Source organism: Vulpes vulpes, chromosome 9 (assembly GCF_048418805.1).
Source record: "Vulpes vulpes isolate BD-2025 chromosome 9, VulVul3, whole genome shotgun sequence".
In the NCBI taxonomy this organism is placed as follows: Eukaryota; Metazoa; Chordata; class Mammalia; order Carnivora; family Canidae; genus Vulpes; species Vulpes vulpes.
In genome coordinates, this window is record NC_132788.1 from 91,866,774 (window position 1) to 91,877,791 (window position 11,018).

General features: G+C 43.7%; 1 protein-coding gene and 1 long non-coding RNA gene across 34 annotated transcripts in view; one reads left to right on the forward strand and one right to left on the reverse strand.

Annotated features, from left to right (window-relative positions):
• The window catches only part of DOCK3 (dedicator of cytokinesis 3), a 523,288-nt gene extending 517,284 nt beyond the window's left edge, over positions 1-6,004 (reverse strand). For 31 of the 33 annotated variants that reach the window (XM_072720928.1, XM_072720921.1, XM_072720923.1 and 28 more), the window contains exon 1: positions 5,619-5,794. In XM_072720928.1, coding sequence (XP_072577029.1) covers positions 5,619-5,655 — 37 coding nt within the window. In that variant the 5' untranslated portion in view covers positions 5,656-5,794. Of the gene's footprint in view, positions 1-5,618 lie in introns of all 33 variants that reach the window. The other 2 variants (XM_072720925.1, XM_072720919.1) reach the window with 2 other exon arrangements.
• Positions 6,005-7,016: 1,012 nt separating this feature from the next.
• LOC112913248 (uncharacterized) lies at positions 7,017-7,582 on the forward strand. The gene is made up of 3 exons (XR_003233649.2): positions 7,017-7,098; positions 7,184-7,248; positions 7,495-7,582. It is a non-coding gene; the product is annotated as an uncharacterized lncRNA (long non-coding RNA).
• Positions 7,583-11,018: the final 3,436 nt, after the last annotated feature.

The window sequence follows — 11,018 nt, forward strand, 5'->3', positions numbered from 1 at the left end:
ATTCTAACATGCTATGAATTACTGAAGGGCTATGACGCAAATTATTCAAATGTAAGCACAGGACGTGGACTTATAAGAAATTACAGAGTATATTCACTAAGGAAGATGTTCAAATCATAGCTGTCTAAATAAAATGGAGCTGTCCCAAAAAGTGGTAAGGGCACTATCACTAGATGTATCTGAATAAAGGCCAAATGCACATCTGAGGTATGATACTAAGTCTATAATTTAAAGTTCTTCATTCATCATACGTTAATTCCCCCAACAATCTTGTTTCTCATTCACCAATGAGTAAGAGCTCATGAATGAGTTTTGAAGAGAGAAAGAGAAACAGATGGAAACAGGAGGTTGGGATTTTATTCCATTAAAGAAAAGTAGGAAAACAGGAAGCTTCTGAATAACATTTCCCAACACTGTAATTATCTCTACTAGAGTATCCTAATGTGTTATATAGCAAATCAACTGCAAATACCTGGACCACAGCTAAAATAATTTGACAACGTATTTATGAAAAATGTTTTAAGTTCCTAGAGGCTTTATGTGAAAAAAAAAAATCTTACTTCTCCATACAAAATCTGTCAAGAAGGGTTATGCAAGAGTTGAGAGCATAATCATAAACAAGTTTATTCATTAGAGTAAAAGCATAACATTGGAATTAAAACCCTAATATAGCATACTCTATAATGCTTACACATTGGGAAAATTTTCCCAAGACACAGAATAAATCATCAAGAATAAAGACACAGAATTCAAAAAAAAAAAGTTCAAAATATAAACTATTAAAAATTAAAATTCAGCACCAATGTAAAAATATGGTATAAAGTACTTTCAATCTCAATGATCATTATTTTGAGACCGCTATGCTTTCAAATGTGTCTAAAAACGCTAAATAGAAAAAGGTGTCATGTTTATAATTTAACTTAATGTTTCCACAGCACATTCTCTTGTAACAATGCATGATAAAATGAACTGTAACATTTGAGTAGACTACAGAATATTGCTGCATAATGACTTTTCTATTTAAAATGTTGATAATTTCCTGTTGGTTATTTCCTGTTTGCTTTACAGAATGACAGGTCAAAACAAAGACCTCTTGGTTTGAGGAGGCACTCAATAAGTATTTGCTAAATTCACCTTCTTTCCCCTCAAACAACAGTGTCTTAAGAAAAGGCAATACAACCCAACATACTGTTCAGGGCTGTTTAAAAACCTGCCTTCTGACTCGTCATGCTCTGAATATGTACTCATTACCAATGCAAATTATTATAATTAGAAGAACAATAAATACCATGTAGGCTTATAAAAATGTTTAATATAGAAATAAAATTCCTTAAGTGTAACTATCAAATTTAAATGGAAAAGTCTGTAGAGAATGCCTTATCTTTTGAGCCAGAGACATACACCACCAACAAATTCCTTTCAGAAACAACATGATATAATGAAAGCAGCTGTGGCTTAGAGTCCCAAAATCCTACGTTCAAATCTCAACTCAGCAGTTACTGGCTTAAATTACTTAGATCAGTCACCTAACTTGTCTCAGTTAAAGTTTCTCATCAGTTTTAATAAGAGAGGAGAGGTGATATTATAGTAGAATAATGACTTGGAAGTTCCTGTAAACACTAAACCCCAATCATTAAAGATCAAGCACAGCCTCACTTTTCAGAACAAAATAAAGTCTTGGGTATATGACATCTTCTCTACTCTAGTGGATGCCTTTACTAAACTCTGAAAGGGACTGGGGCCCTTTCGGAAGCTTCAAAGACTGGGATTCCCTTGTGAAACAAGTAACTAAAAAGCCTACTGCCTTCACACTATTTTAGTAAGTTGTTTCCTATTTACCAACAGATTTACTAAAATTCTGTGATCACTGGTTCTTTCCAATTTGGTTTCATCAATCTATTCCCTCCCCAGTTTCAGCTGTCTCTGCACTACGGGATCTTCACAAGCTAAATTTCTTTTAAGGACTCAGGGCTTCTTTTTTAAAGTGCTTTTTTTCCTTACCTGGGGAAAATCAAGCAAAAGGAAATCTGGTAAAAGTAAGGCAGAAAATCTAAATTACTTTTTAAATTAGATAAAAATAAATATAACAAATCATTTTTAATTACATAAACAAAACATTACAAAACTAAAATATAAGTTATTCTGGTTAATAATGAGGAAAAATTGTCATGGTTTACTAAGTGTAGATTAGGAAATCAGCAACAAATGCCCTGAGTTATTTTTTAAAAATTGCCTTATGACAATATGACATAATAACAAATTGCCTTATGACATATAACAAATGACAACCTAAGGCAAGCTTCCACTCCTAAAATGCCAAACAAGTACACATGTACTAAAATTTTGCTGCTATTCTATTTTAGAAGTTAATTATAAACATCCTTGTTTTGTTATTGGTGGTTGCTGCTGCTACTACTGCTTCGGTGATTAGAGGATGAGAAAAACACTTTCTTGGTCTTCGGTTTCTATATTTGGTAGTTTGGGTGCCATCAGTACGGGAAAAGACAAGTGTTTCACAAAAATTGTTGGACTGTTCTCACCTAATGCACTTTAGAACAGGAAGCTTCTTGGAAAGGTAAAGAATGAAAGATGCAGGGCTTTCCAAGCATAAATGGCAACAAAAGCAGAGCAGAGAACCTGAGAGGGAAAGAGAGCCCCAGAACATGGGCTAAAGGATTCAGTTAAAAAACAGCCCCTTTAATATTAGAGAAGGATAGCAAGAAAGTCAAGTATATCACAAAATATTGCCCATTGCCAAAAAGAAAATAAAGGCGCGTATTCCATTTATGAAGGACAAAAAAAGACTAACAACCCCTGAGATCCAGTTAGATCTGCTCTACAAATCTACATGTTGTAACGTAAGTGAGAATTCCTAGCAGCATGCTGACCGCCCCACAACTAAACCTCAAAAAAGGACAGTTTCCTCTCCTTCCTCTAAAGTCAACCACAGAATATTACAATAAAAATGGAAGCTCAGATACCTACTTCAAAGTGGATAAATCAAATAATTTGAAAATGCTGTGCAGAATTTCTGTATTTTTAAAAAAATAAAAACTAGTAAGATGTTTCTACAGGATCTCAAACACCTTACCAATGTCAAATACAGATGAACAGCTGCAGTGGAAAAAAAAAAAAACTCCTTTGCACTGCTGCAACAGGGGACTCCTTCCCTAACATCCAGGCAATTTCTCCAAATTAGTAGGAAGTAGGTACAAGTTTTCCCTCCCTGCTATAAGGATTATGAATTAGCAAGCAGAGATAGAAACTTGTGCTCCACACTGGTCATAAAAATCAAAGTTGAAACTCAAAATATTTTCTCATAGGAATAGTGGTAACAGATTTTTCAAGCTAGCAATTAAATAATGCAGCTAGAATACTATTTTTGATTAACTGGTTTTCTTATTGTAAGTGCAATATTTAAACTACTTTATAGCTAAACTGCATTTTATTAAATAAAAGACCTAGGAGTGTAGCCCTAACATGCTTATGGAAAGAGATGTACCCTAAATTTTGAACAATGTTTCAGATCATAACTGAGGAAGAGACAGTAGAAGAAAGCTATGAGAGAAATAGGAAAAAAGATGCCTTGTTTGGCAGAAAAGGCATCTAAATTACACTAAGTCACTGCTGTCAATGTCTTCCGAATAACAGTCTCTCTCATTTACCAAGCATTTAGGTCCTGCCCTGTACCCAATGTTGTGCCCCTTCCTGGGAAATAACCATTTTTCTAAAACTAAACCCATAGTCCTCAGAATACAAAAATTTTATTCCATCTTCCCATTATATCACACACCAAATCTTAGTGCTTTGAGATTTACATATACCTATCTTGATTACCTTGCACTGCCTCCTTCTAAGAACTAACACACCAGAGGAAACAGAAATACCTAGTGTTATTATTACTCTAAATACTAAAGGGAAAAGAAGAAATTAACATTTATTAAGCTCTTGGTATGCTCTCATTTGATTTTTACGACCCTATAGGTAAATACTAGCCCCTATTTACACATTAAGAAAACGATGTTAAATAACTTGCCCACAACGCCAGTAAAAAGAGGCCAAGACTCAGAATTTGGCTAACTCCCTTCTCAAGGGTTCTTCCCCAGAAGGAATTATCACTTAGATGCCACTGAACAGTTGACCACTTTCATATCAATTATTTGCTATTACAGTTCAGCAGTTCTGAAAGCAAGTTATGGAGAAGATAAGCCATCAATCCTTCACTTCATGGTATCTATATAGTATTTAGAGAATGCTCTAAGAGAAAGGGTAAAATGTCCCCAAAGGTGAATCCGGGCTCTGAGCACCATTTCCCAATTCCTTCTCAACAGTGACTCAAGCTCTAGGACTCCTTTTATCACTTCCGTCCTAGCATGTTATCCTGCCATTATTGCACAGCTCATTAAGAACTTCAGAAAGTTACCTTTCAAAACATGGTTGTCTACCAGCATAGATCTCTCTGCAGGTCCTTAAATTTAAATAAATTCAATTTTCACATGATAACTTGCCTGATGTTATTCCTAAATGTCTGTAACTACTGTCAGTTTGAAAAGTTATTTCGTAGTGCATTGTGAGCTAAATCTTGATTGAACTGCAGTTTTAAAAAGGGAAATAAAAGTCTATGTTTGGAGAGATTCCTCATCTATAGCTTTCCATTACAAGCTTGAGAGGGAGAGGAATCTGTACGTTCAACATTTTAAATCTGTTTTTGACTCAACAAGATGACCGATGACTTACAATAATGCAATGTGGCTGAACCTTTCTATCATGTTATTGCCACAAAACACGAACATTGTAAAAGGAAAACTGACGTCCAATCCCTTAAATTACTGAACGTTCCTTTTACACAAGTGTAATGTTACAAGAATTATTTAGTTTCTAGAGTTAACAGATAAAAAAAGAAGATTCTAAAGAGGACTAACAGTCTCATCTGAAAACAGGTCTTGGCTGCTGTTTTGTTGTTGTTTTAACAAAACTGTGACCATAATACATACTGAACTTAACGCTGAGACATGTCCAAAAACACTTCTCATTGTAAGGTAATTATTTCTAATCCTGAAGGCAAAACAAATTAAAACAGATCAAACATTTGCGGTCAAATGTCTGCAAAAATTTGGACTGGAGAAAAATGATGTCAACGTGGTTTATTTTTTTGTTTTGTTTTGTTTTTGTCCTTTTATCTGAAAGCTTCCAGTCCAAAAATAAACAGTCATCGGGCTCATCAACTCAGGTGCAGAAACTCATTAAAATTGAGAGCGGAAAAAACAAGCCCCGGATTTGGCTTCTTAGGTAAAACCGCCTTGTGCCCCACGCCAGAGAGCTCGCGCGGTCACAGGGGCCCCGCCCGCGGGCCGCACCTGCCGAGGCCGCGCCGCCAGCGCCCCCTGCCGCCCTCCCCGCCCCCCGCGCCCCGCGCCCCGCGCCCCGCCCGCGCCGCCCCCGCCCCCGCCCCCGCCCCCGCCCCGCGCTCGCCCCGCGCTCGCCCCGCGCCGAGGCCGCGCAGCCTGCGGGCAGGGGCGGGGGCGCGCGGGCGCGAATCGAGGCGGGGCCGCGACGGGGCCGAGAGCACGGGCGCGTCCCCGGGACCCCCGCTGCGGCCAGGCCGGAGCCTCACCTACCTACGCCGTATTTCTCCTCCTCCGTGGGGGTCCACATGGCCGGGCCGGGCGCGGCCCCGCGGGCGCGGCGGCCGGGCGACAGCGCGGCGGGGTCGGCCGCGGGCCCGGCTGTGGCGCACCGCAAGCCGAAGCGGGGGCGGTCAGGCGGCGCGGGGCAGTGGGCGGCGCATCCCTCACAGGCCGTCCGGGACGACGACGCCGCCGCCGCCGCCGCCGCCGCCGCCGCCGCCACGTCCGGACCGCGAGGCTCTGCGGGCGGCCCAGCAGTCCCGGGCGGCGCGGCCGAGGGCTCTCCACCTGTCCGCCGCCGCTGCTCCCGCGCCGCCGCTCGGCCCCTCACAGCTCCGCTGCTCGGCTCCCGGCGCCGCCGCGGTCCGGCTCGCCTCAGCGGGCTCGCAGGGCGGCCGCGCATGCGCCACTCCCCGGCGCGCGGGGGCTCGCGCTGCCCGGGCTCGCGCCGCCCGAGCCCGCGCGCGAGCCCGCGAGCCCACGCGCCGCCGCCGCCGCGCGCCAGCGGAGGGAAATCCGCGAGAGGTGATTGGACGGCCCCGCGGGGCGGGGGTCAGGCTTAGCTGCGCGGCGGACCCCCGCCCTCCGCGGTAGCAAGCGCTGGAACGGGCGGGCGGGGCAGGTGGGAGGCCGCAGGCCCTTCGAGTCTTGCTCCTCCCGTGCCTCCCGCCAGGCGCACGGAGATCGCCGCGAGACCCCTGTCCGACAAGGGAAGGATGCTGTTTTCGGACCCATCCCAGTGTCACCCACAGCGTGGTCACGGCCCATCCCCGGAAAGGTCCCTGGAACCACCCTGCGTATCGCCAGACCCGAAAAGGTGGTGAAGTCGCAGCGGCGGGAGAACCGGGTGGAGCGTACTGAGGCCGCTGGCTCTGCCCTTCGTCTCTGGGATGCCTTCCAGCCCAAAGTCCTGCCGCCCCTTCCATTTCTTGTTTCGCAGAGTTGGCCTATGCGGTAGATGTTTGGAGTCTAAACAATCACAGTAGGCTTCCTAGTAAGGAGGCACTTCCTCACCGGGATCCTAGATCCTGCCCTAGGCTGGATCTAGGTCACTGCTGTTCCTAAGTCCCTTTTGCCTTACAGGCTGCACGGATTTTCTGGCTCTGTCCCAAAACTTTCCTCCTTTCTCTCCTCCCTCAAAAATCTGTTCCCTCTTCCTTCTGCAAATATCACCTTGTGACTCTAGGTCAGCCATTCGCCAAAGACCAGTAAAATCCTGGCAACTAACTACAGGACTTCTCCTTTCCGCCTACATCTGTACCACATTGTGTTCCCAGCCCTAATCCCAGCAGACTCATCCATCTCTGTTACCAGCACTTCCAAGCCAAAACCCAGTGTTGTCCATTCCTCAATATCATTCTTGAACAAGCCCACTCTTCAAAGCCCAGATCGGTGTACTTCCAGGAAAGTTCGCCTGATCCTGCAGCTAGCAGACTGGATCCTTCCCCCTTTGGGCTAGGATTCCAATTCTGTGCGTTTGTGCCTTATTTCTCTCATAAGACTGACAGTTCCCAAAAGGCAAGCTCCAGACTAAAGTCATCTTTTTGGTTCCTCAGCACCTCACCTAACATCTGACACATACCTGTTGAATAGGAAGCAAGATTAATACAAGAATATCCTGGTAATCAACAGATCTTGTTGACTCTTCATAATGCCCTTTATGATTGGTTCCTCCTCCCAGGCCTGACTAAGCTCAATTTGCCATGGACTTCTAACTCCTTCCCTATAGACTCTTCCCACAAACAAAGGCTGCCCACTCTTGTCCTGGGAAAATATTCTGTAAATAATTGAGTTTCTCAATGGTTAGATACATTGAGGTTCGGGGTAGTTCAAGAACATAATAAAAGAGAGACCCTTATTTATGCAGCTAACTGTTCCAGAAAGACCTCTGCCCAGTACCACCATGGACTGTCACAACAGAATGAAGCCACATTCCCACAAAGCTTTCTCCAGGGAGCTATCTAGTAAGTGATCCAAGTAATACAGACTTTCTGAACAACCTTACAGCTCTTATTTCACCTCCTAGTTCCACCCCATTGGCTGATGTACATGATCACAGTCTCAGCATAAGGACTGGTTTTCCTAAAGCTTACTCTCTTATTCTCAGTCTGAATTCACCCTAGGTGACAGCTTCCCCCAGACGAAGACAGTCCCAATCAGCAACTACACCCCACAACTCGGGGATAGGAATGCATTAATCCCAACTTTAAAGAGAAAAGAAAAGGAGCCAAGGTGAGAAGAAGGGCATCTGGTAAGTCCCAGACTCGACAATCTTTCTCTTTATACTAAATTTAGATTGTTTTCTTGAGCTGAAGCAAAAGAGTGTAGAGCACGTCATAGAGAATTGGCCTTCAGGAGGGATATACACCTGCTCTCCTGTACCCACAGCATCTGCTCTGAGCCCTTCTTAGTGCTCTGTCCACTCTCACCCCACATATACACACCCCTCTCAGCATGTGAGCCAACCTCCAGCTTGCTTCTGAAAGTCAGGACCCTCGGTGCCCTGCCTCCCCTCCTCTCCATCCACTTCCTTATGTTTTCACCACCACCCAGCTTTACTGTCTGCTCCTTATCAGGATCCTCAGGAACTCACTGCACCATTGTTGCTACCTGCACTCCTTTTTCACCTGGTTCTGCTCCACAGGTTCCTTCCAGGAACATCTGCTCTGTTGGTACTCTCATCCACCATTCCCCCTCTTCCTCCTCTATCTAGACTTTGAAGAAGAATCATCCACTCTGGATTATTTCAATGTAATTCATCTGACTCTCAAAAGGTCTGGTTTCTGACCCTGTTACCTCCCAGAAATTGCTCTCCCAGAAATCTCTAGGGCCATCCCAACTCCAGATACAAGCAGATGCCCTTTCCTGGCTCTGGGTGGGCCTTTGCATACAGTATCCCTCAACCTGTGTATTCTCCTCTCTTGAAACTCATGGACCCTCCTCACTTTCCAAGAACCAATCTCCCCAGGATTGCTTCCCCAACTGTCTTTGGCTAAAGGGGATTTTGCTTTCCCATGAGGGCCTTTCCTGTAGCACCTACTCATCCCACCTTCTTCGAAGAGACCAAATGTGTCTGCCTTGCACAAACATCTGTTTCCTTCTTCAGTGGCAAAGATTGCTCTTTGTTTATTTTTACCACACACAGAGACTAACAATGCCTATCACCTAACAGGAAGTCAACATAAACTCTTGGGGAATGATCTACTTGTATGTTTCCTGAGACTATGATGCAATGGGTTGGAAAGAGAACTGAGAAATTTACTTCAGCAAGTCACAAGTCTCCAAATTCAGAAATCTGAGTTAATAAGAGTAAATTTCCTTGATATAGGCACATTGACTTTAAAATGCATTGAGGGACACCTGGGTGGCTCAACAGTTGAGCGTCTGCCTTTGGCTCAGGGTGTGATCGTGGAGTCCTGGAATCGAGTTCCGCATCAGCCTGATTCTCCCTCTGCCTATGCCTCTGCCTCTGTGTGTGTGTGTGTGTCTCTCATGAATAAATAAATAAAATCTTTTTAAAAATGCATTGATACATCTTACTAAGTAGCTATGTAAAAGATGAACATGCTTTCTTATCTAAAAAAACAATTCTGCAAACAGTTTGACTTAACATGTCACTATTACTTTTGGACTGAACTTATTACCTAAGATGATAAATTGCAACTTGCTGGCTGAAGAAGGGATCAAGTCTTCAGCAGGAATGTCCTTGAAGATGGGTGGCTATTAAAAATAGCCCATAACCAAACAGATTTTGTATATAACATACAAGGCATGCAGACAGCATCATCTTTTTCACTTAAATGAAACTTATGTTAATCAAGTTTTTACCATAAGCAAACTCCATAATGATAAATCCACTCATCACTTTTGGCCAATGATATCGGCCCTCTCTGCAGAGCTCAATGAGCTACACTTCATATCTTCTCCCATTTTTTCTGCTGCCTGGAGAATCAGATAGCAGCATTTAAGGAGTCAGCCAGTCTGATGACTCAGCTCATAAAACAATGTGTGGCCACAAAGATGATGTTTATCCAGGAGCATTCTGGAGGCTTTTGCTACTGAAGTCAGTGAGCGGTAGGCAAGTGGTACATGATGCTCAGTCTCCCAAGAGTTTCTGGCCATGGTGCCAGAGCAGCACTCACTTCCTCTTACCAGTGGTTGATCTCATCTGATACTTTATCCAAGCAGAATGGTGGGGAAATTTCAGAGAAATACAATGACTAAAGAGGTGAATCTAAGAGTAGAGGTGATAGTGGTGACCATTCTGCCTTCTCTTCAGGCGGTGCCTGCAGTTGGGGCTTATGGCCATAAGCAGCCCAAGGGCAGGTGGATAGGACGCTCAGAAACACCTGTTACCCAACATCTCTGCCTCACTGGGATCCTCTAGGAGTGAGTCTACTCTGGTTAATAAAGCATCTACAGGGATCCCTGGGTGGCGCAGCGGTTTGGCGCCTGCCTTTGGCCCAGGGCGCGATCCTGGAGACCTGGGATCGAATCCCATGTTGGGCTCCCGGTGCATGGAGCCTGCTTCTCCCTCTGCCTGTGTCTCTGCCTCTCTCTCTCTCTCTCTCTCTCTCTGTGACTATAATACATAAATAATAAAATAAAAATAAAGCATCTACAAAACTAGTTTTCTTTATGGCAGAGAGACGCACAAGCTAGTCTCACTTCACCTCCACCCATTATGTTCCCCCAAAGCAACACCTTTTTGGAAGCCTCCTCTCAGGAGGCAACGCTAGAGTAAAGAGCTAACAGAGTAGGTTACACAGAGCTGGCTGACAAAGTTAGGGTCCTTTCAGGTAAGAGACCTAAGTGACTAAGAAGATATTATTAGTAATTTGCTTTAAATTTTGCTGCATCTGAATATCTTCGAGGTGGGGAGGGGATAGAGAAGAGTGTGAAAAAGAGACAGATTAAGCAGTGCAATATTTCATTATTTTCCCTAAAATGACAAACTTTAACCATCTGTTCCTGTTTTATCAATCCATTCAAAATATTATTAAAATGCAGATTCCTTGTGGTTAGCCAAGGTCTTTCAAATGAGAAATGACCAAAAGTTCCCTGCTTCAAAAGCTCCCTGGTCTCCATCACTGAAGACTGATGTGGCTCTTCTGCATGGGCTGTGGCTATCAAGCCCCACCATGAGAGGCACCCAAGGATATGTCCCAGGCTCCTCAGATGCCCTGCTCACTCAAGATTGTGAGCTACATGGAAACAGTACCATGCTGTAGTCTTTCTGGTATTCTCAGTGCCTTGCACACAGGATTTGAAACATAGTAGGTGCTCAGTAAATATTGTTTGAATGAATACATTAGTAGATGAGTGCTTTTGCTTATTTTTCCACAAATATATATCATTGTTCCAAAACGAGTATTGTTTTTTTTGTTATTT